Source organism: Cebus imitator, unplaced genomic scaffold, assembly GCF_001604975.1.
Source record: "Cebus imitator isolate Cc_AM_T3 unplaced genomic scaffold, Cebus_imitator-1.0 Scaffold62, whole genome shotgun sequence".
Taxonomy (NCBI): domain Eukaryota; kingdom Metazoa; phylum Chordata; class Mammalia; order Primates; family Cebidae; genus Cebus; species Cebus imitator.
Window position 1 is genome coordinate 4,280,379 of NW_016107377.1, and position 25,366 is coordinate 4,305,744.

The following is a 25,366-nucleotide window of genomic DNA, read 5'->3' on the forward strand; positions in this document are numbered from 1 at the left end:
TTTGAGATGGAGTCTCGCTCTGTCACCTAGGCTGGAGTGAAGTGGCACCATCTCGGCTCACTGCAACCTCCACTTCCTGGGTTCAAGCAATTCTCCTGCCTCAGCCTTGTGAGTAGCTGGGATTATAAGTGCACACGAGCTTGCCTGGCTAATTTCTGTACTTTTAGTAGAGATGGGTTTTCACTATGTTGGCCAGGCTGTCCTTGAACTCCTGACCTCAGTTGATCCTCCTACCTCGGCCTCCCAAAGTGCTGGGACTATAGGCGTGAGCCACCCAGCCCAGCTGCTAATTTCGTTTTATTGATGTTTATGATATCATGTATCATAAGCCACCATCTTAATGTATAATTTAGTAGTTTTTAGTATATTCAGAAAGTTGTAAAACGATCACCATTATTTACTTCTAGAACATTTCATGACCCCAAAAAGAAACCACATAGCTATTAGCAAGTACTCTTCACTCACTCCTCCCCCCAGTCTTTGGCAACCATTGTCTATTTTCTGTCTCTATGAATTTTCCTATTCTGGACATTTTATATAAATGTAACTAATATAATATGTGATCTTTTGCATCTGATTTCTTTTACTCAGCAAAATGTTTTCAAGGTTCATCCATGTTATAGCATCTTTCAGTGGTTCATTCTGTTTTATGATTAATATTCTATTATATAGATAGCCCACATCTTGTTTTTCCAAGAATCAAGTTATAGACATTTGGGTTATTTTCACTTTTCAGCTATTGTGATGTGGCTGCTATGCACATTCTTGTAGAAGTTTGTGTGTGAATATGTTTTTAACTCCTGGGGTACATATCTAGGAATAGAATTGCTGGGTCATATAGTAACTCTGTGTCTAAGTTTTTGAGGACTTTCTAAACTGTTTTTCAAAACAACTATGCTGTTTTACATTTCCATCAGCAATGGATGAGGGTTCTAATTTCTCCATATCCTGGCCAACACTTGCTATTATCCACTGTCTTTTTTTTCTTTTTTTAATTAAAGCCATTCTAGTGGACGAAAAGTGTATCTCATCATGGTTTTGATTTGCATTTGCTTAATAACAAATAATGTTGAGCATCTTTTTATGTGTTTGTTGGTCATCTATAGATCTTTGGAGAATGTCTATTGAAACTGTTTTCTCACTTTTCAACTAGGGTGTTTGCCTTTTTATTGTTGAGTTGTAAGTGTTCTTTATATATTCCAGATACTAGTCTCTTATCTGATATAATCCCTTATCTGACGATTTGCAAATATTTTCATTGTCTTTTCATGTCCTTGATGTTGTTCTTTGCAGTACAAAAATTTAAAATTTTGATGAAGACTGATTTATCTTGAACTCCTGACCTCAGGTGATCCACCCACCTCGGCCTCCTAAAGTGCTAGGATTACAGGCGTGAGCCACCGCGCCCGGCCCGAAGACTGATTTATCTATATTCTTTTGTTGCTTGTGTTTTGCATGTCCTATCTTAGAAAACATTGCCTTATCCGAGGTCATGAAGCTTTATACCCATGTTTTCTTCTAAGAGCTTTATGGTTTTAGGTCTTACATTTAGGTCTTTGACCTATTTTGAGTTATTTTTGTAACTCAAAATGTATAGTGTGAGGAAGAGGTACAAATTTGTTCTTGTACATGTATCTATACAGCTGCCCCAGTACCACTTATTGAAAAGACTATTCTTTCCTCATTGAACTGTCTTGGTACCTTTGTCAAAAATCAATCGTTTATAAATGTAAGAATTTACTTCTGGACTCTCAATTTTATTCCATTGATCTATTTGTCTATCTTTATGGCAGTACCACACAGCTCTAACCATACGGTTGTAGTTGGTTTTAAAATCAAGAAGTGTGTGGCCTCCGACTTTGTTCTTTTTTAAGATTGTTTGGCTATCCTGGATCTCTTGCATTTTAATATAAATTTTAAGACATTGTAAATTTCTATAAAAATGGCACCTGGGATTTTGGGGATTACATTAAACATGTTGACCATGTTGGGGGTATAGCCATCTTTACAATATTTAGTGTACCAATCCATAAACATGGGGTTCTTTCCATGTATTTGGATATTTTAAATTTTCTTTCTACGATGTTTTATACTTTTCATTGTATAGCATTTGTGTGTCTTGTTAAATTTATACCTAAATAATTTTTGATGCTATTGCAAATGGCATTGTTTTCTTCATTTTGTTCATTGCTAGTAATAGAAGCTAATTATATTGATCTTGTATCCTCCACACTGCTGTACTCATTTATTAGCGATAATAGAGTTCTGTGCATTCCTTAGGACTCTCTCTGTATAAGATCATGTGATCTGCAAATAGACTAATTGTACTTCTTCCTTTCTAATGCAGATGTCCTTTATTTCTTTTTCCTATTTTAATTTTTCTGGCTAGAGTGTATAGTAAAATGTTGAGTAGAAATGTCAAGAGCAGACATTGTTGCCTTGTTCCTAGTCTTAGGGGAAAGTATCCGATTTTTTACCACTAAGTAGGATGATAGCTGTTGGTTTTTCAAACTGCTGTTTATTAGGCTGAGGAAGTTCCCTTCTATTCCTAGGAGTCTTTTTATATCTTTCCCAGTATTTCAATTCAACTTACTGCTGAGAAAGAAGGGGTGTCACAGTGATTACAGCAGACCTGCAGTCCATCCCCTTGGGAGGACTCTGAGGTGCTACAGCATATAGTGAGGCAAGGGTATTTCATGTTTATTTTCTGACTTTCTGTAGTTTCCCACCAGATTCTGACAGCAGTAGAGAAGGGTCCCTGGGCACTTTTATGCTTGAAGCCCTTCCTTTTAGAAGCCGCAATAAATGGCAAAATTACAGCCTGTGACTCTACTTCTATCCTTCCTGGGAAAAGGGCAAAGGTCAGGGAAGAGATCTTGAGAAAGAGGACTGCTGCTGACATCCCAGTGTGCCAGCTCAGGCCTGGGATTGGTGCATTCTAAATGTGGACAAGAGCTTCCAGGAATAAGACCAGGAGAAATCCCAATCCTAGTTTTCCAGACTCCAGCCAATGCTAATATTTAACCCAGTGACCATAGTTGTGTGGAAAATGAACATACACAGCAACATCCAGATGCAGTTTTGCCAGTAGCTTCAGTTAAATTTCTAAATCCCACATAAAAATTTCACAAAACTACCACTCTTTCACATCCGACTAGCCTGAAGACTTTTGCCATGAACTCAGTGGAGGAGCCCCTCTTACAACTTCTATTTTTTCTTCCATTCTTTGCCCTTCGTTTTAAGCACATTTAGCCTACACATTTACCCCACCTTCCTCCCCAAGTCAAAGGAGAATTATAGGATAACAGAGTTGAAGAAACGCTCCCCCAGCCCTTACTTCAAACCTAACCATGTTGCTAAATTAACTTGTAACCCAAGCCTCTTCCTTATCCTGACACTACCAACCATCCCAACACTAACTCAAATTCTTAAATTAACCAAAGGCCTAACTCCAGTCTAGTCTAGCATCTTTCCTGAGTCAGGACTCTGATTCAGCAAATCTGACAGATGGCAGAAGTTTATCTTTGTTCCCTCCACATCTCCCTTGCTCTCCTTTATTTTCCTAACACTTCTCCCCTCCCACCATTCTCCACTACATGTTACAGGGATCCACCTGTAACATGTAGCAGGTGACACCACCCCTGACTACCGAGAAAGTACTGTAGACTCTCTCCCCAGTCTTTCTCTTAAGATGCTGCCTAAATTAACGGTAGACCTAAACATGAAGCTGTATGTCTCCTGATTGTAATGATGGAGAGATGGGTGTGTGCATATGTGTTGTGTGGGGGCTACATTAAGGAGAGAGAAGAAGTTCCATAACCCCCTGAGCCTCTGAGAGGCTGTAGTTACTTAGGAGTCCAAGGCAAAGTGGCTCATTGCATCTCTATTGTGGCCCACCTATGTTGGTTCCCCTTTGGCTTGTTGAAATGGAGAAGGCTTATCATGTTCTGTCAGTTGATGCTGCTCCCAGGACCAACAGTTCCTCCTTGGCAGCCTTTATCTAGGCCTTCCTTGCAATGGGCCCCATCACTATCTCTGTTCACAGGGCTTGGCGTGGAAGGGAAGTGCTGTGCCCTGAGATGCCCGTGCCCGTCTCTGTCTTCCCCCTTGCCTACCATTTTCATTTCTCGACAAGTGGAGCACAGCTTCTGGTTTCTGAGCAGCAACATGGAGTCACTCTGGTTCCTCTTGGCCTGAGGGAAAAGAGAGACAGAGGAAGGTGAGAAAATGGTGGAGCACGCAGGGCAGCAAAGATATAGGAAAGCAGTGGAGGGGGGAGAGAGGTAACAGTTTTTCCTTCCATAAAACAGAGATGGGCACTCTGGTCTCAGCCCATCCAGGGTGGATGTTGAATCTGGAGTGTGCTGCTGTTGGTAGGTTCCTGAGAGTTTAGGCAGGAGGTAGTGAGACCCAGGCTAAACGGTGGTCTCGAGCCTGCTGCATACAGCGGTACAGATGTGAAGACAGCTGGCAGAGGTGGCTGCGCCTGACATTCAGTGGGGTCTCTGCTTTCCAGCCTGAGCACCCATGTCTGAGGGGCTGCATTCTCATATAGATGGCCCATTTTTTCCATTTCACACAAAGGCTCTGCCATATAGACTGAGGATCTCTGATGGCCTGAGAAAGCATGAAGAGAAGACTTCTCTTCCGCAAACCTTTTTCACGCACCTTTGCCAAGCATCGCCCTCCTTTCTCCTGCCTTAACTCTGAGCCAGCATCAGCTCCCATGCATCCATGGTCCAGCATCATTTGGCCCTTCTGGACCTCCTGAGCACAATGAATGAAGCCACAAACAAAACTCAAGCTTCTGTGTGAGTCCTGAGCCCTTCAATCCTCCAAGAAAGAGAGGCTGTCTCAGCAGGTGAAGAAACAACCAATGGAAGAAGGGCAGGGGCACCCTATCTGCTCACTGTAATTACTGCTTTTTGTTCTGACCTCATTTCTGCAAAAGGGTTAAAGAGAGGACTTTGGGCATTTATACCTCGTTCAGGAGGTTCTCATTTGCATCTCTGATAAAGGTTTAAGAAGCAAATGGGAACCTGAGGCTAAAATTATGTTTGGGGATTCTCTCTTAACCTTCCTCATTCACATTGACATCAGTCATGAGATGTGGTCACACAAGGTACAGCATATGGAGGAGAGGAAAACCACACTGAGAAGACTGACTGAAGTCTTCTCTTTCATTTGATATGCTTGCTGGCCCATCACTACATAGTGTCCCTTGACCCATTCCTGTTGCCCTGGGAGGCATGGGGAACAGAAAGAGAAGGAACAGAAAGTGAGGAGTTCCTGAGGTGTGCTCCTAGGATGGCCTTTGCCAGATCATTCTGCAAGTAGCTTTATCCTGTGAGGGACATATGGCACTTAGGTGAGGCATCAATGGGAGTTTGAGGGCTAAAAACTAGTAACAAAGTGGGATTCTTTTAACAAATATTTAAAATACACTTCATTTTTATAGGGCGCTCTAAAAAGAATCAACTCAGTATTACAATGTTGTGTGTTGGTATGTCCAAGTACATGTGTGAATAACTAGATTCATTCATTCAACAACAAACGTCTATTGTGAGGCTACTAAGTAAAGGGTGCTGTGACCTACAGATGAATAAGACAAAGTTTCTGGAAGGAAGTTTCTAAGGAAGACAAAAGAAGAATACAAATCCATTCATTTACCCATTCATTAGGTACTGGAGACACTGAAATAAATAAGATATAGTTTGTGACCTCAAGCTGCTCAACAGCCAGCAGCCTATATATCAAGAAGTATGATGGTATTGAAGACGCTACAACAGAAATATATCGAGGCCTCAATGAAGCTGAAAGGGATCATTGAGCTCAACTGGGGATGGGACAGAGAGGGAAGGGTCTGAGAAGGGTGAAAAAAACAGGCAATGCTTTGTAGGTATTTGTGGAGTGAACAAGGACAGGGGAGGGTGTTCCAAGCCCAGGAAACACTACGCAACAACCTGAAAGAAGAACCTAGCAAATCAGCTTCAGGTAAGTGAATATAGGTTAGAACGGACAGGTTGTTTGGTGGGAGGATGGATGGAGTGAGAAGAGAGACTAGAGATGAAGTGTCTGTGTGTATTGACTCCTCTGCTTTGGGATAATTCAACTTCCGACCATGTCTTCCTGATACCTCTGGGGTGGTATCCCCTGAAGCTCTAGCTGCTCCATCCATCCCTCACATTTTTGAGGTGTGAGACTGAAGTGCTTTTCTGAAACTACAATTAAGGTAGAACATACTAGATATCATACAAGAGCCAGTGATACCTCAGGAGACTCCAGAAAACAGAGAGACCACTTCTGATTGGAGAAATCAGGAAAGAGGAAAGACCTTCTAGAGATGGAATTTGTACTCAGTCTGAAGGGACGAGAAGTCCTGGACAGGGGAGGTAGATATGGAAGAATCCTTGGGCAGGTTTGTTTTTAGTAGAGTTATAAACTCTTCACTGAAAGTATTTCCTTCACTTTTTTCCAAACTTCTGGTTTCTGCTAAGAATACTACTAGACCCTACAGGAATCAGAATCTCAGTTCATTGCAAATCAAGCAACAGATATTATTGCAAGAGCTTGCTATGTTAATGAATACTGTAAATGTGACTACAGAGTCACATCACCATAACATGATGACTGTCATCTCTTAAAACGTGAAAGATGAAATGCTTAATATTGTCCCACCTGGCCTTGATAACTACTCATTTAAGACATAGTATAGGTGTTAAATCTTCAGAAAACCTTTCTCCTGGGCCTCCTACTATTTCTCACCCTCCTAACCTCGGTTGGGTATCTGTCTCTTTAATTGCATCATAAACTCAATCTAGCTTTCTTTGTATTTGCACTATTCTTGTTTGTAAATGTGTTTGTTTCCTTCAATGGGTTGAGTTATTATATTTAAGAGCAAGAATCCCAAAACACCAAAAGCATTGGCAACAAAAGCCAAAATAGACAAATGGGACCTAATCAAACTCCACAGCTTCTGCACAGCAAAAGAAACAGTCATTAGAGTGAATCGGCAACCAACAGATTGGGAAAAAATTTTTGCAGTTTACCCATCTGACAAAGGGCTGATATCCAGAATTTACAAAGAGCTAAAACAGATTTACAAGAAAAAAACAAACAAGCCCATTCAAAAGTAGGAAATGGATATGAACAGATACTTTACAAAAGAAGACATACATGAGGCCAACAAACATATGAAAAAATGCTCATCATCACTGGTCATCAGAGAAATGCAAATCAAAACTACATTGAGATACCATCCCACACTAGTTAGAATGGCGATCATTAAAAAATCTAGAGACAACAGATGCTGGAGAGGATGTGGAGAAATAGGAACACTTTTACACTGTTGGTGGGAGTGTAAATTAGTTCAACCATTGTGGAAGACAGTGTGGCGATTCCTCAAGGACCTAGAAATAGAAATTCCATTTGACCCAGCAATCCCATTACTGGGTATATATCCAAAGGATTATAAATCGTTCTACTATAAGGACACTTGCACACGAATGTTCATTGCAGCACTGTTTACAACAGCAAAGACCTGAAGCAACCCAAATGCCCATTGATGATAGACTGGACAGGGAAAATGTGGCACATATACACCATGGAATATGATGCAGCCATCAAAAACAATGAGTTTGTGTCCTTTGTAGGGACATGGATGAACCTGGAAACCATCATTCTCAGCAAACTGACAAAAGAGCAGAAGATCAAACACTGAATGTTCTCACTCATAGGCGGGTGTTGAACAATGAGAACACATGGACACAGGGAGGGGAGCACTACACACTGGGGTCTGTAGGGGGAAAATAGGGGAGGGACAGTGGGGGGTGGGGAGTTGGGGAGAGATAACATGGGGAGAAATGCCAAATATGGGTGATGGGGAGGAAGGCAGCAAATCACACTGCCACGTGTGTACCTATGCAACAATCTTGCATGTCCTTCACATGTACCCCAATACCTAAAATGCAATAAAATAAATTAAAAAAAAAAAAGAGCAAGAATCATGTTTTATACATCTTTGTATTCCTAGAACCTATGATAGAACCTGGTACACAGTAAGTATTCAACAAACATTGGGTGAATGACTGAGTCATTGTAAGCAATTTAAATTATCAGGTCTAAATATAGACACAACATACATACATATATATGTATATATATTTACCTAAAACAAAAGATACATATATACACAAAGATCACTATTATAGCACTGTCTTTTGTCTTCAGGGAAATATTACCGAACATTAGTGTTGTAGTGCAACAAATTCATTCTATGTAATGTGCTGGGGAAGAGCACTGGATAGATGCCCAAAGAGTTCTGTTCCAGTCCTGGCTCATGAACAACTCAGGCGACTTTTGTCAATAATATAAACTCTCCAGGTCTCCCTTTCCCTACTGATAATGGTCTTTGGGGTCAAAAAGACAAAGGCGGATACTCTAATCCTGTCCCTTTACACTTTACATGTAAAGGTAAAAAGCAGTCTTTGATCTGTGCTGTACTCTACCTCAGACTCGCCATCAGTTGAGGCCTGACCTCCAGGAAGAGCTGCTCCATTTCTATCTGGAGAAGAGATGAGGGCATTAAAGAGTCATGGAATGCAGCTGTGATAGGCTACTTCAAGGTGATGCAAACATTTGGGACTCCATGTCCTGCAGGCCTCATTTCCTCCATTCTGTCTGGCTTTCTTTCCCAGCCCTGAAACCAGGGTCTTAGGTCTTTTTCTTCTGCAGCATTCCCTTCTCACTCCTGGTTTCCTTATGGCCAACTTGGCAGTAATAACAGGAATGGAGAGGGAATTGCCCAGGTTCATAGCACAAGGCCCTGGTTATATTAGGTCTAGAGCCAGAGGCACTGGAATGTTAATGGGGCTCTCATTTTTCCAAGCAGCTGTCCTCCGGACAGCAGATGGCAGCTGTGACAGGAGAGTGACAGCAACCTAGTGAGAGCCTGGCCAAGGTATGATGCAGATTTCAGCCAGTCCCCAGAAGCCAAAGCATATTTTACAATTGGAAACATCCTCATACCTGAGGACAATATTGGCTGCGGTGTCTAAGGGCTGGCTCATGGCCCAAGGCTGTGGCCTCCTTGAACCCTTGGCAAAGAGACAGAAACATATTTCTCTCCATCTCTCTCTCCCTCTACTCTCCTCCTTCTTTCTATTTTTCACTCCCTTTCTTTCTCTCTCTTACACACCTGTTCACGTAAAAACCGAAAATGTGAGCACCAAATGGTGATTAAAACAGCATTCTGTGTGGTGTACTGACACATTTGCCTCTGTCCTTCTTTCCTTCAACACCTCTATTTCTTTTCTCCTTCCCGCTTGTAACTTAACTGAGGGAGCCCTCATAGGACACCTGGTTCAAATCTTTCAATTAACCCAATGAAAAAGCTGTGGTCCAGAAAGGTTAAAAGATTTGTCCAATACCACATGTATTGAGCTTCAATCAGCTAGAAGGTTTTTGGATAAAAGGGTCAACAACAGATTATCTTTCCTCAGGGGAGGAGTAAACTCTTAGAATCCACATAATGGCAGAATTATTTCTACCACATAGAATCCCAAAAGTAGTGGTCAGAGAACTGGTTTCAATATCCCCCAAAAACCTTATGGTATTACACATGTTCCTTCTTTCTGAAATCACCAGCCATTTTAAAGAATAAAGCTGAATATGCTCTCAAAAACACTCTTAATGTTCACTAGGAAAAAAACCCAAAAATGTACACAAAATAATATCCATGTCCCTATATTCAGACTTATTAAATTTGATTTTTACTACATCACTATTTTAGGCCAATAGCATTTAATATTCTCTTTAAAAATTGTATGTGTAGTTATATGCATCAGATCAATATAAGAAATATAAGTATGAAAATGACTTAGGAGTAAATGAGGTAGTTTCCTTGGTAGTTATGAGCTTTGAAAACTTAGTCATTGAGAGAGAAATAATAAAAAGAGAGTTCTTAGTGGAGAGAAAATAGGAAGTCAACATCCTATACATCTTCCCAGCTCTGCCTCTGCTACTGTACAATCTTTTTAGCCAGGGTTTTTTGCCTCAGGTCGGCTAAAAGCAAAATAAATAATGTTCTTATCTTCACTCTGACTCATTAGACTGGAACAACAAGCACGGATCAAAGTGAGCAGAGAGAGAGAGAGAGTGGGGGCAGGAACTGAGAGGGTGGAGTGGCATTTTATCATCTATTAGTAACTGAGGAGCTCGAGCTCCACCCAGTACCAGCAAGTGGGCAAAGGGGTTTCAGAGTCTCCAGCTGCAGTTTTGCAGGTCACCCCCACACATCTGCTGTTCCCTTGCCCTGGATCACTGAGTCAGTCACATCACCTCTTGGCCCAGTTAGGCAGCTAGCATGATGCACCTTTCTGTTTCTCGGTATCTTGAGGAGTCCTGAGTGGATGCCTGGAAATGGCAGGTGAAAGTGATGACTAATGAAGAAGCTTCCTCACAGTAAATGTTTAAATGAGGAAACGTTTAGGCTTCATTTCTTGCTCTTCGCTGCAAATCTTTCTTCTTTGATAGTCCTGCCTCTCCTTTTGTGTTTTTTGTCCCTCACCTCTGTGTGTGTTTCTCTCTCTTGCTGTCTGTCTCCCTCTCCCTGTCATGATGCCTGAGCCTGTTTCCCCTTTATCTATTAACTAGGAAATACTGCTCAGGCACACGGACACCTGCCTCTGCCACGGGGCTGCTCCTGGGCAGGGGAGGAGTTAGTGGGTGTTGAAAGTTCTGCCCTTTGACCTGTGACGGTGAAGAAGAGGGAAGCCAGATGGCAGGAACTTTGCACCTCTGCACAGGGTCCAGGGCCTCCAGTTAGCCTCCGGATTGCCAGCAGCTTCTTGGCAAGTCCCTGATTTAGAGGATGAAGGAAGAGATCGTGTCCACAGTACATTCTACCCCCTTGAAACACAACAGTTTTCTTCCAGAAGGGAGCAGCCACCAGCTGAAGCCACGTTGACCTCATGGCACATACCTGTAGGCCTTCATCCACGCAGTAGACTCTTGGAGCCAGATTCAAATTTGAAGACGTCTTTGTGACAGGAAAGAATATGACTGGAGGTATCTGCCTGGTGCCCCAACAGAGCAAGGATCCGGGGTTCCCTAGTTGCCTTTCAATCTGCAGGGGTGACTCTCAAGTACAAATCAGTGGAGGGTCAGCCCTCCACAGGATGAGAATGAGGGTGAGGTTGAGGTTGAGGGACCTGTGTTCTCTCTTGGGAGGACCAACCGATTTGGCACTTCTCGCGGGTCAGCCGGGAGACGCCTCCCAGGCACCTTTTAGGCTACTCAGCTGGAAGCTGTTGCTCTTAACTGCCATCTAGTGGCTAACTACGAATATTGCAGCCACAAAACCCGCTACACCCAGCCGGAGAATGGCCTCTCCCTGCACCTGGTCGTTTTGATTGGCTTTCCTTCTCCATCCTCCATCCCAACCAGGTTGGGGCTTGGTGTCATGTGTCTAAGTTGCCACAGTACAGAGATCCAGAACAACTCTGAGATGAGGTGTCGTTCAGCGGCAGGTGAGACCTGTCTAAATAGGAAGCTCACAGCAACTGGATGACTGGAAGGCTTCTTGCTGGCTCTGCAGCAATCGCTAAGCCAGTCCTGCCTCCCCACTCATTCCCCCCACCTCCACCCAGTGCAGGTCATGGTTGCCATTTACCTCCTTGCCTGTCCAGGGTGTCAGAGGGACTAAGAGATGACTCGTAAGCAAAGCTTGGCCCTTGACGCTCAGGTGTTGGAAACCTGGAATGTGCCCTCTCTGCTCTTGGCTGTTGGGCCCTGTGTGCATTAGCTGGGCTCAGCCGTGTCCTTGTTTCCCTTTCATGTATGCTCATAATTCCTTGACGTTCTTCAAGCATTTCCTGTACACTCAGTCTCCACCTCTTTGCTGATCAGCTTTTCTTCTCTTTCCAGTTCTTCCTCCACCCCTGGCTCTTCCCTCTGCTTGAAAACAGTACCCTCCAGAGCCCTTGCAGATCCCACTTGCTCCTGAACCATTCCCTCACTGCCCCTCTGCTTGCCTACCCTGGGAGTGACCTTTGCTCCCACCTTCTCTCACAAGTGCTGTGGCCTGTCTCTGAGACGCATTCTCAGAGTGTCCCCTCATGTTTGCTCACTCATGTGCGTAGCTGCAACTGACTTATTCATCTCTGATGTAATAAAGCAAATGCAAAGGCCTCTGTAAACATTTATTGATTGTCACCAGGGCTTCTAATAATTGTGGCTCACATTCCCTGAGCTCTTGCTCTGGGTGGGGCCCTGTGTCAAGTGCTTTAGGACACTGTTTCAGGCACTGTCTGTGACAGCCCTGTGAGGGATGCATAGTTTTTCAGGTGAAAAAACTGCTTATCTCACCATATGTTTTCTTTCTCCAGCTCAGGGAGGTCCTGACTACCCAAGCGCTGTAGCCTCTGTGCTTGCTCCACAGTGACACTGAGTGTCACTCAGCAGCCAGTCATGGTGGAGGGGAAATGAGGAGTTTTTAATGTAAAATTCCACAGGTGTGGGGGTTGTGGGTGGGAGGCATAAGCAGGCCTCTGGGGAGGCATTAGAGACTCCAGATTGGTTCCAGTCATACGCTGACAGGCAGTCTCTGAAAGTCTTGGGGCAGATTCCTCCATACTAATTTTTAGTTTCCTGTTTTGTTGATTCTAACCTTATGCCTGTATTCTTAGTTCTAGTGAACTGGGGCCCTAAGGCACTTGAAACAGAGTGAGGGAGGTGGTGCCCATTCATTTTGCTTAACAAATATTTATTGACCACTGATCGTGTACCAAGCACAGGACTGTGCTAAGAAGATGGGACATGTATTCATATTGTATGTCATTCTAGAATGAATTTTCACTTCCATTAAAAAATTTTGAGTACCTTAGATAAAACATCTGGAACTTGAAACAAACTTGGCAAATTCATATTCTTCTTGGATGAAGTCAGAAAAGTCACAGAGGAATGAGGAGATCTAAGTAATCAAAACAAGAGAAAGTTAGAACCACAGTCCCCAGTTTGAAGATCCAGGCCCTTGGTTGTTTCTGAGCAAATACAAGGGACTCCATGGAGAGCTGTCTCCCACTCCACTTCTGGAGGACTCAGGCCATTGAGTGGCTCCCAAAAGAAGGCTTTGCCCTCCTGTGTCACTTTGACTTTTCTGTCTCTTTTGTTTTACACTAACCAATGCCAGTTTTGGATTGTCAGATAGGGTACCAATAAGTCAGGATAAAGATTGTTCCCAACAGTAGGTGTGTAACGAGTGAAATGAATCCCAGGTTTCCTCTTTGAAAGGGTCTGCACTGAAGTTTTTGATGTTTAACCAGTGCCTGCCCCCTTTCATACCTGGCCTGACTTCTTGGAGTTTGTGTCCTTGTACACTGAAGCAACCCACCTGCTTCCTCCCACAGAATGTCTTCTCCCTCCACCCATTCCTTTCCTTTGGAACATTTTTTTCTTTCTCGTTAGCAGGTGAAGCAGTGATGCTGCAAGAACACCAGTTCTTTTTACAGAGTGATCTGCCTGTGCTCGATCTCACTTGGCATTGTGGTTCCTTTCATTATAGTGTAAAGGGCCAAGGCCTGCAGGGACCTGATCATCTTAAACTGTTTGTGTGTGTGGCACCATTCATGCCTCTGGCATCCAAGAAATGGAAACTCAGAATGCTGGCAGTTTTGCCAAGAACACATCTCCTCTCTAATGAGGAAAGATTTCATTGTTCATTATTCATTGAAAACAAAGGCATATGAAAGGAGTTTGATGTTCAGGAGGCATTTCTTCTTTCATTTCTTCTCACATTTCCCTGGGCCCTATGAGACTGGAGGAGTTGGGTCTGCCATGAGCTCCCTCAGGGACTTTGTCTTTGATATAGGAATAGGCTGCCTTGGACTTGACCAGGAGACACCAGGAGGCCAGTTTTGAACTCCTTCAGCCCACAATAATCTACATAAACAGGGCCTTAGTGTGACCTGAAGGGCTTTGGAGACTGATGATGAGTGTGGCTTCGAAATTGTCAGACCAACCTGAGAGAATCCTTGAAGGAAGTAGGTCAGTACAGGCACTTCTCATTAAAGCCCAGCCTCGCCTCCTCCAACCCCGTGGGTGTGTTTCCAGTGCTCTCAGTTGGAATTACTCTGACATATTTGGCTAAATGTTCCTTTATCTTTTTCAGGCTGTTCTGCATTGCTTAAGGGTATGTAATACTTAAGGCACATTGAGAACTTTCTCCCAAAGTCTCAGAAAGGGGCTTTGCCAAAAATAAACACCGTGGAACCCAGAGCTTTGGGCCACATGGGGAGCTTCTAATTCTTAAGATCTGTTGGTATTTAAACAAACCATCCTTTCAAAAGACTTTACATTCTTTTCTTGTCCTCCTGAGAGCTTAAGGCACCTCGAAGATGTTGTTTATCATCTTAGAATTCTTGTGAGATAGGTGAACACCAATTTTCTAAACAAGAATTGAGATGGCTACCCCAGTGCTCCCCAGAATAGCAATGAGTGGAGCTTTACTGCCTGCCTAAGGTGATTTCTCTTTGCACCTAGCTTAGGTTTGGCTGGCTGGAGGAAAAGCTACCCTTTCCAGCTGGCTGTCAACAGACTGTCTGCTCTGACCCTCCAGGACCTGGCTGTGAAAGTGAACAGGTGCTGCAGATGCCCATTTGTATTCTGGGCCTACTGCTCTCCCTGATCTCCACCCTCTGCCAAAGGCTTGTATAAATAGAGACCGAGGGAGCTGAGGGCAAGAGAGCCAGGCACAAGGATGCTTTGCTCTTGGCTGCTAGGGCAGATCTGATGGGCATGGGGGTACTATGGGATGGTGGGATAGTACCCTATTAGATCAAACACTAGCAATTTCACATAAAACATCCAGATTTCTAGTGCTGTTAGAAAACTCAGTGGATTTGGCCTCTGAACTCACATGGCTGCAGATAACACTGGGTGGGGGTGGGCTGAAAGGGAGAGGTGATTTCCCATTCACTGCAGCCCTATTTGGCCAGCTGTACTCATTATGCCCCCTCATCTGACTGTCATAGGCCTGTGAGTTTGTGTTCCATCCGCAATTAAATTACGCTGGACTGTCGTTACTCATGCTGATCTGCACAGTGTTAACAACTCTTAATAAGCACGCTATCACTTAGTGCTTTTGTTTCCTAAATAGGCCTTTGAGTTTATTGAGCCTCTGATCATCTGCTTTAGATATATTCAGAATTATGTAAAAATAACACAGCTGAATAATGAGCACTTGAAAGCACTTGTGCATTTTGTTCTGAAAATACATAAAACTGTCTACCTGTTTACTGAGAATGTGATTTTTTTTAATGTGTAGTAGACAAAGCGAAGTGTTACTAAAGTGGGGATGTGGAGAGAGTGATGGGAAGTCACTTATGAAGTCACTTATCCATGGGCAGGAGGGTACATGGTAGTTGCCAGCAGGAGGAGAAACTCTTTTTGGGGAGTCTCGCTTTTATGAGCTGTCTCACATGCCAAGGAGTCAATCATTTTTAGTCTGTGATGTGCCTTTCGAATGGCCTCCATGCCTGCCCTTTTTCTGCCCTCCTTCTGGTTTCTCCCATTCACCCCAACATTACTTCACACCCACCCTTCCATCCATGTCCCCTTCCTGGAATGGGGTTTATCACTACACTTAGGAACCATTTCATCAAAAGTGGAGGAGGAACAAGGTAATCCAATTATTTCAAGAGACAGCTGAAATGCTTCCTAGACATGTAATTCCTGCAACTTTGAAAAATGGATTTAGGTGTCATATAGCAGTTTGTCTAGAAATAGTAGGACTAATAGGATTGCAGGAGAGTGCCTCAAAATTACATACAGACTTACTATTCTATACAGATGGGAATTTATTGTTCTAGACTTTTGATGGTAAAAATGTGAACATTTCAGACTAAAGCCATGGAGAAAATGTGGGGTGAGGTAGAGGATGCAAGTGTTTTGAGAAGCAGTGTCTCAAGGTAAAATTCTCTTACATTGTTTAGTGGCAGTGGTAGAGAGGGAAATAATTTGACATCTCATCTCCCCTAGCCACTCTCTCCACATCCCCACTTTAGTAACACACACCTTTGCTTTGTCTACTACACATGAAAAAAAAAATCACATTCTCAGTAAACAGGTAGACAGTTTCATGTATTTTCAGAACAAAATGCACAAGTGCTTTCAAGTGCTCATTATTCAGTTGTGTTATTTTTACATAATTTTGAATATATCTAAAGTAGACAATCAGAGTTTCAAGAAACTCAAACAAAGTCTTAAGAAACAAAAGCACTAAGTGATAGAGTGCTTATTGAGAGTAAGGCCTATATTCAGTGATAATTTTCATCTGAGAAACCCAGAATATTTCTACTTTTAAAGCACTTGACTTGGGTTTCCTGATGGATCAAATGTGCCCTCTGATAACTGTCCCCATCCCTCAAGACGAAATCATCTTCTGTGAGACATTTTGTAAAACTTTTGCCCTCGGTGGCTGAGAGGTTACCTGCTGGGGAGGCTGAGCACTAATGGCTTGTTTACAAGGCTGGCCTCACTAAGCCAAGGAATCTTGTCAAACTTTGGAACAGAAGCCTAGAGGGAAATAGAGATCATTTTTACGGAATGTATCACACTTGAACATTGCTCTCATTATGATGGCCAAAGCCAGCTAACAGGAATCATATAGTAAACACATTACAAAACATTTTTATATTTTATATTTAACTCTTTAGCCATCTCATAAAGTAGCCAAGTGCAAATAGTGTCATCTCTATTTTACTGACGAAGAAATTAAACATCAATGTGATCTGACTTGAGTCACAGAGCTAGTAAATGGGTCATGTTTTCTAACTTTTGTTTCCAGTGTATCCTGTGTTTTACTACATCCCTTTGTTTCTTTATTACCTCCATCTGTTTATACATCCTTTAATATTTCCGTGAACTCACTTGAATTAGCAATCTTCTCCTCACCCCTCTTAGGAGGTAAAGAGGAAAAAACGAAGCTTTGAAGTTATAGACAACTGGATATTGATCTCTGTTCATCTACTTCCCAGGTGCCTGTCTTTGGACAAATACAACTTATCTAAGCCTTAGATTTGTCCTCTTTGAGAGGGGAGATGATATAATCAGTGTAAAGATCAATGCACAAAAAGGAGAGTTTCATGAGAGCAGCAATTTTTGTGTTTCATTCACGGCTGTATCATGAGCACCCCAAACAAGGCTTGCTACCTGCAGGCATTCAGCCAGTATCTGTGGAATGAAGGCATGGATGCAGGGAAGTCCCTAGCTGAGGGCCTGACTTAATAAAAGGAGCGCAACAAAAGTGGCCATTATCTCTCACCTACTGGCCCAGCCTCTTTACCTGTCCCTCTCCTGCTTTACCCAGCCCTTCAGATGGCACATCCCGTTTTGCTGTAGGGCATTGCTGGGGATTTGCTTTCCTAGGTTTAGAACGTTCGGGTTTAGGCCGATCTTCAGGAGAGGAGCCTGGAGGTCTCTGAGCAGCCAGGAGAGGGCAGCAGCCTCGCCGCGGTGGCTCAGGCCGGGGAAGGGCACCCTCGCGGAGGAGATTGCGGCGGACCCGGAAGTACTCGGCCACAGTCGCATCCCCGGCACGCCGGAGGGGGAAAAAGGCTGAGCGCACCCCCCCCCAACCCAGCTGCACATCCCCAGGAATTCTCGGGCAGGTGGGTTCCGTGTAATCGTGTTTCCGGGGCTCCTTCTCTGCTGTCGCCCGCAGGTCTAAGGCTGGGTGAGGGGCGGCGGTGGGAGTGGGAGACCCGGAGAGTGATGGCGCGCCCCTGGGGTCACCTTATCCTATCCTGTCCCCTCCCAACCCCACTTTGCGGGCGGGCGCTGCCCTTTTGGGCGCCGCAGACCCTCCAGCCCCGGCAGCAGCCTTGAGAATCCTGGGCTGGGATCCCCGCAGCAGAGAGGCAGGTAACGGTGTCTGGCTTGCCAAGCAACACTTGGGGTCTTCATGGAAGAAGTTAGGTCGGGCAGTATGAAATTATTTTCCTCCAATTTGCCAGATGGCTGTGGTGTTTCTGATTCTTAGTTTTCCCATTGTGAAAAAGGGATGATTATCTTCTTCAATCCTCGAAAGAGTTTCGCCGTTTTGAGTAGAATGATAGCTCTTTAAAGTATGCTAAGCTCAGCTAATGGAAGAAAAGTCTAGTTTCTTTGAGTCTTTGATTTTGGCTAAATAAACTATAGCACTCGTATCTTTCTGTATAGTGCAGCTTACGATTTATTGCCTTTGGATTGGTAACTTAAAAAATATAAACAACATGCCTTTGAGAACCAATAACAGCTATGGATATTATCCCTATAAATTTACACAAATGAAGATATAAGCATGCAATGTGATATACCTGAGGGGTATGTGAACCAGTGAGTTATGAACTGGTTTAGAGGGAAATGCAATGTGAGACACAGGATTTGGGATAAAACTGGTTTGAATGCTGGCTCCGCTCTGTTACCTTAGGGCAAAGTTACTTAAACATCTTGAATCTTAGCTTTTTTCTAAAGCAGGACTAATACTAACTTGCAAGGTTGTGAGGATTAAGTGAAAGAAGATACATAAGGCACTTAGCACATAGTAGGCACTCAATAAGTGATAGCTAACAGATGTATATTATTATTCAAGGAATTACAGTTTTCAAATCTGAAATGCAGTTTCAATATCCCAAATTGATAAGGTGATAACCACATACATTTTGCTCAGACTTTTAGTAAACTGAATGATTTGACTTTAACTCAGTACTACCCTTGACCTTTCACAACTTTCACAGGTTCACAGTCTCTCTTTTTCTAGGAACTTGGCTGTGTTGTCCTGCCTCAGAGACAAACTCATCTGTTGTAGGCCTAGCCTGGGTTGCTGCCATTGAAAACAAGGAAAGTTCAGTAGAACATCAACCACAGCGTGGAATTTCCAGGGAGGTCTCATTTCAAAACTTCATAAAGAACAGGAGCCACCTGGACTTCTGTGAGGGCAATGATTAAACTGGCCTGAGTTTGAATGAAAGGATAATGTGTGCCCAACCTGTAACTAACACCAAGGAGGTCAAGTGGCAGAAGATCTTGTATGAGCGACAGCCCTTTCCAGATAACTATGTGGACCGGCGGTTCCTGGAAGAGCTTCGGAAAAACATCCATGCTCGGAAATACCAATATTGGGCTGTGGTATTTGAGTCCAGTGTGGTGATCCAGCAGCTGTGCAGTGTCTGTGTTTTTGTAGTTATCTGGTGGTATATGGATGAGGGTCTTCTGGCCCCCCATTGGCTTTTTGGGACTGGCCTGGCTTCTTCACTCATTGGGTATGTTTTGTTTGATGTCATTGATGGAGGTGAAGGGCGAAGGAAGAGTGGGCAGACACGGTGGGCTGACCTGAAGAGTGCCCTAGTCTTCATTACTTTCACTTATGGGTTTTCACCAGTGCTAAAGACCCTGACAGAGTCTGTCAGCACTGACACCATCTATGCCATGTCAGTCTTCATGCTGCTAGGCCATCTCATCTTTTTTGACTATGGTGCCAATGCTGCCATTGTATCCAGCACACTGTCCTTGAACATGGCCATCTTTGCTTCTGTGTGCTTGGCATCACGCCTTCCCCGGTCCCTGCATGCCTTCATCATGGTGACATTTGCCATTCAGATTTTTGCCCTATGGCCCATGTTACAGAAGAAACTAAAGGCATGTACTCCCCGGAGCTATGTGGGGGTCACACTGCTTTTTGCGTTTTCAGCCTTGGGAGGCCTGCTGTCCATTAGTGCTGTGGGAGCCGTACTCTTTGCCCTTCTGCTGGTATCTATCTCATGTCTCTGTCCATTCTACCTCATTCGCTTGCAGCTTTTTAAAGAAAACATTCATGGGCCTTGGGATGAAGCTGAAATCAAGGAAGACTTGTCCAGGTTCCTCAGCTAAATTAGGACATTCATTACATATTAAGGCAAGCTGATAGACTAGCCTCTTAACTAGTATAAAACTTGAAGACAGAGTTCCATTCTGGAAGTAGCATGTCATTGTGGTACGAGAATAGAGATCAAAACCAAAAAATGAACCAAAGGCTGAAAACAAGGAAAAGTTGGTAGAACGTCAAACACAGCATGGAATTTCCAGGGAGGTCTTATTTCAAAACTCCCTGGGTTGTAAGGGAGCTCATTCTTTCTATTATTTTGTGGATGAAAAAACTTTCTGGGGCTCTCTTGAATTACACACTGTAACATATGAAGTGATGTGTTTTCTATTAAAAAAATAACACATTCATCAAGTTGTCTCATGATTTTTCCATAAATAGTAGGCAGACAGAAGAGCATGAAGAGTGAAGAGAGAATGTGTGTGTATGTATGTGTGTGTACGTAAAGTCTCTTCTCTCTACCCTTTTCAGTGTGCTAATGCTCACTCTGATTTATGTAGGGCTCAAATCCTAGAACACAGGATGCTATGTTCAGTTTTGTTGCCCAAGATCACAGAATTGGTTACTTAACCTTGACTCAGAGTTTCTACTTTGTTCTTAGGGAAGCTTATACACAACTAATTACAAAGGAGAGTGTGATATGTCATAATAAGCAGAATGCTAGGGGGAATTCAGAAGCTGGAGAGAAATTTCAGCTGGAATAATTAGGAAATACTTATGAGAGGAGGTGACATTTGAGCTTAGTCTTGGAGGATAGGGGAGACAAGTAGGCAGATGACGGTTTTAGGGCAATGTGGTGAAGGCCTTTAGAGGCCAGGTCAGTAATGGAAGCAAGTGGAACTGGCATACTTTGTGTGACTGGTGGCAACTGTGAACAACTATGGAGATGTCCAATGTAGACAACTGCTACTGTGCTCCAACTGATAGTTTCTATTCACAGTTTGTGCCTAGCTTTAGACCCTTAGAATTCTAGTTAGGATTCTAAATGAAATCCCAGTAACTGTATATCTGATTTTTAATATGAAATCTGACTTGTATATTCTGTCTCAAGTTTAAATTAATCAGATAATGGGGAGCAATCCAGCTTGTCTAAGGAGGAAATAAATTATCAAATCTTAGGCAACAACTGTTCTGTGTCTCAGTCTTCATCTGTAAAGTGGAAAGAAAAGTACCTCTAGAATTGTGGTAAATGGGATCTATGCAAAATGCTTTTAAGAATTCCTGACACAAAACACTATGTATGAGCATTAACACTATGTAATAGTACTAATGTATTAGGTGTTATTGACATGTAAGAAAACTTGAAGAGAGCAAAGATAAGGTGCCAGATGCAGCAGGTACCTCCTGGGATAGGTGGTCATTCCTGTGGTAACTGATTTGGGGCAAGTTTCTGTATTGTCCTTTTATTAGTAGGAATTAATTTCAAATCAGAAATTTTGTCAGGGAGTGGAATTCCTAAAAAGTAACGTTTTTATTTCTCTGAACATAAATGTCTCAAAAAATGGCTGGGACATGATTTTGAACTAGTGTCTTCAGCTCTTGTCATCTCACTTTCAGAGTTTTATTTGGACAGATGCATATTGTGTTTTATGGTAAAAATTGGTGGTTTGCTGTAAGGTCAATTGGACTGCTTTCTATGTCCAAGGACACTGGCCAACGAGGAGAGAAAGGTTTCAGCAACTAACCTGTGGAGCCCAAAATATCTGTCCACTGCCTGCTCCTGGTTTGGCTTCATGTCTCAAAAGAGACGTGCCTCATAAAGATTCTATAGTCCATATCAGGAACAGGGCTAGGTGTTGGTGGTTGAAGATAGTAAAGAGTTCTATGAAACTGTAGTTTTTGTTTATCTGTATTAATACATTTACTTGAATGCATTTGTGATTGTCCAGGGAACTCAGGTAGCAACTGTGCATGTCGGTGACCAGAAAGTTTCTGAAACTTTCAAGAATAGTTCCTTGGTGGGATGACAATATGTCTGCACTATCATTTTCAGCTTTTCCATGTCACACTTTATAGTATTTGGAGTCACTCAGTCCCTGATCTTACACAATTTTGTGGTTGTAGAAATTCATTGTGGAGGTTGTGGGAGACGGAGAGTTGTGGGATAGATGCAAGGTCGAAGGGTGAGGCAGCAGACTTAATTAGGATAGAAAAGTGGTGGCTGTGGGGAGAAGGTTATTACGGCTAGAATGAACAGTATGTGCCAGAGTGCACAGGACCTGATGGATCCTGGCAGTGGAGAACAGCCACATATAAGTGTGTATATATAGACATATACACACACATGAAGTGTGTATACCATTCACATATATGTGTATCAATATCTGTCTATATACAGGCATACCTTGGAGAAACGGGTTTGGTTCCAGACCACTACAATAAAGCTAATGTCACAATAAAGGAAGGCACATGAGTTTTTTGGTTTTCCAGTGTGTATAAAATTTACATTTCCTTGTAAAGTGTGCAGTCACACACTTTCTAGACTTTATTATAAAATAAATCATGTGCGTAGCACATGGTGCTATTTGATAGCATTTAACTAAATGCATTTATGTCTAAAAAATATGCATACCCTAACTTAAAGGTGCTTTCTTGCTAAAAATGCTAACAATCATCTGAGCCTCCTGTGAATCAGAATCTTTTTGCTGGTGAGGGTCTTGCCATGATGTTGATGGCTGCTGACTGATAAGGGTGTTGGGTACTGAAGGCTGGGGTGGCTGTGGCAATTTCTTAAAATAAGACAACAATGAAGTTTGCTGCACCTATTGACTCTTTTTTTGAAGGCCGATTTCTCTGTAGCACATGATGCTGTTTGATAGCATTTTATTCACAGTAGAACATATTTCAAAATTGGGGTCAACCCTGTCAAACCCTGCCACTGCTTTATAACAATTTCATGTCATATTCTAAAAACATTGTTATTTCAACAACAACAGTGTTCACAGCATCTTCATCAGAAGTATATTTCATCTTGGGAAACCACTTTCCTTGCTATTCATAGGAATCAGTTTCTCATCTGTTCAGCTCTATCATACAATTGCAGCAATTCAGTCACATCTTCAGACACCACTTCTAGTTCTCTTGCTATTTCCATCACATCTGCAGTTACTTGCTCCACTGAAGTCTTGAACCTCTCAAAGTAATCCATGAGGGTTGGACTCTTCCAAACTCCTGTTAATGTTGTTATTTTGACCTCCTCTCACAAGTTACAAATGTTCTTAATGGCAGTGCCTAGATCCATCAGAGGAATCACTATCTATGGCAGCTATAGCCTTACAAAATGTGTTTCTTTTCTTTTTTTTTTTTTTTTTTTTGAGACGGAGTTTCACTCTTGTTACCCAGGCTGGAGTGCAATGGCGCGATCTCGGCTCACCGCAACCTCCGCCTCCTGGGTTCAGGCAATTCTCCTGCCTCAGCCTCCTGAGTAGCTGGGATTACAGGCATGCGCCACCATGCCCAGCTAATGTTTTGTATTTTTAGTAGAGACGGGGTTTCACCATGTTGACCAGATGGTCTCGATCTCTTGACCTCGTGATCCACCCGCCTCGGCCTCCCAAAGTGCTGGGATTACAGGCACAAAATGTGTTTCTTAAATAAGACTTCAAAGTCAAAATTACTTCTTGATCCATGGGCTTCAGAATGGTTGTTGTGTTAGCAGGCCTGAAAACAAATTTTAAATGGACAGTAATATCTTGAAAGGAATCTTTTTCTGAGCAGTGGGCCCAACACGGGTCTTAAAATACTCAGTATACTGGCCGAGTGTGGTGGCTCACTCCTGTAATCCCAGCACTTTGGGAGGCCAAGGCAGGTGGATCACGAAGCCAGGAGATCAATTCCATCCTAGGTAACACAGTGAAACCCTGTCTCTACTAAAAACAGAAAAATTAGGCGGGCGTGGTGGTACGCTCCTGTAGTCCCAGCTACTTTAGAGGCTGAGGCAGGAGAATCGCTTGAACTCAGGAGGTGGAGGTTGTAGTGAGCCAAAATCGTGCCATTGCACTCCAGCCTGGGTAACAGAGCGAGACTCTGTCTAAAAAAAAAAAAAAAAAAAAAAAATTCAGTATACCATGCAACAGATGTGCTGTGTGTGGCTATCCAGGGTTGTTGTTTTACTTATAGAGCATAAGCAGAGTAGATTTAATGTAATTTTCAAGGGCCCGGGGATTTTCAGAATGGTAAATGAGCATTGAATTCAAATCACCAACTGCTTTAGCTCCTAATAAGAGAGTCATCCTGTCCTTCCAAGCCAGACATTGATTTCTCTTTAGCTATGAAAGTCCTAGATGGCACATTCCAGTAGCCAGCTCTTTTATCTACATTGCATATCTATTGTTGAGCGTAGGTAGCTACTTTCGTCAGTGTTCTTGGATAACTTGCAGCTTCTGTATCAGCATTTGCCGCTTCACTTTGCACTTTTATGTTACAGAGATGGCTGCTTTCCTTAAACCTCATGAATCAACCTTTCTTAGCTTCAGACTTTTCTTCTGCAGCTTCCTGTGGTCTCTCAGCCTTTGTTAAATTGAGAAGAGTTAGGATCTTGTGAATTATGCTTTGGCCTAAGGGAATGTTGTGACTGGTTAGTCTTTTATACAGACCACTAGAACTTTATCTGTATTAACAATAAGGCTGTTTTAGTGGCTTATCATGGGAGTGGCACTTTTAATTTCCTTCAATAACTTTTGTTTTATATTCACAACTTGGCTAACTGTCACAAGAGCCCTGGCTTTCAGCCTGACTTGACTTTTGACATGTCTTCCTCATAAGCTTAATCATTTCTACTTTTGATTTAAAATGAGAGATGTGCAACGCTTCCTTTCACTTGAACAGTTAGAAGCCATTGGAGCGTTATTAATTGGCCTAAATTTGTTACTGTTGTGTCTCAGGAATTAGGGAAGCCTGAGAAGAGGGAGAAAGACGGAACAGCTGGCCAGTGGAACAGTCGGAGCACACACACACATTTATCCACTAAGTTTGCCCTCTTATAAGGGTATGGTTTGTGGTACTCCAAAACAATTACAATAGTAACATCAAAGATCACTGGTCACAGATCACTATAACGGATATAATAATTAAAAAGTTTGAAATATTGTCAGAATTACCAAAATGTGACACACGAACATGAAGTGAGCATGTGCATTTGGAACAATGGCACTGACAGACTTGCTTACCACAAGGTTGCCACAAACTTTCAATTTGTAAAAAATGCAGTACCTGGCTGGGAGCAATGGCTCACACCTGCAATCTCAGCACTTTAGGAGGCTGAGGTGGGAAAACTGCCTGAGCCCAGGAGTTCAAGACCAATCTAGGCAACAAAGTAAGACTCCCCCGTCACTACAAAAAGTTTAAAAAATTAACTGGAGGTGGTAGTGCGTGCCTGTGGTCCCAGCTGCATGAGAAGCTAAGGCAGGCAGATCTTGAGCCCAAGAGGTCAAGACTGCAGTGAGCTGTGTTTGCATCACTGCACTCCAG

The 25,366-nt window shown here is 42.8% G+C and overlaps 2 protein-coding genes across 4 annotated transcripts in view; one reads left to right on the forward strand and one right to left on the reverse strand.

Annotated features, from left to right (window-relative positions):
• The window catches only part of CUNH1orf105 (chromosome unknown C1orf105 homolog), a 44,769-nt gene that overhangs the window by 9,471 nt on the left and 9,932 nt on the right, over positions 1 to 25,366 (reverse strand). Inside the window, exons 2-4 of the mRNA XM_017530005.2 lie at positions 16,487 to 16,572; positions 12,880 to 12,970; positions 4,116 to 4,193 (exon numbers count right to left, since the gene is read on the reverse strand). Coding sequence (XP_017385494.1) covers positions 4,116 to 4,193; positions 12,880 to 12,970; positions 16,487 to 16,572 — 255 coding nt within the window. The remainder of the gene's footprint in view (positions 1 to 4,115; positions 4,194 to 12,879; positions 12,971 to 16,486; positions 16,573 to 25,366) is intronic.
• Positions 17,334 to 20,247, forward strand: PIGC (phosphatidylinositol glycan anchor biosynthesis class C). 3 transcript variants are annotated; one of them, XM_017530001.2, is made up of 2 exons: positions 17,334 to 17,666; positions 18,797 to 20,247. In XM_017530001.2, the coding sequence occupies exon 2, from the start codon at positions 19,012 to 19,014 to the stop codon at positions 19,903 to 19,905; it is 894 nt and encodes a 297-aa protein (XP_017385490.1). In that variant the 5' UTR covers positions 17,334 to 17,666; positions 18,797 to 19,011; the 3' UTR covers positions 19,906 to 20,247. The 3 variants fall into 3 exon arrangements, with proteins under 3 accessions (XP_017385490.1, XP_017385493.1, XP_017385491.1); XM_017530004.2 differs by having other exon boundaries at positions 17,515 to 17,666; positions 18,774 to 20,247; XM_017530002.2 differs by lacking the exon at positions 17,334 to 17,666 and adding an exon at positions 17,691 to 17,973.

Bases quoted from the DNA above. Each gene is read 5' to 3' on its own strand.
- PIGC (XM_017530001.2), top strand. From the start codon at position 19,012: ATGTGTGCCCAACCTGTAACTAACACCAAGGAGGTCAAGTGGCAGAAG.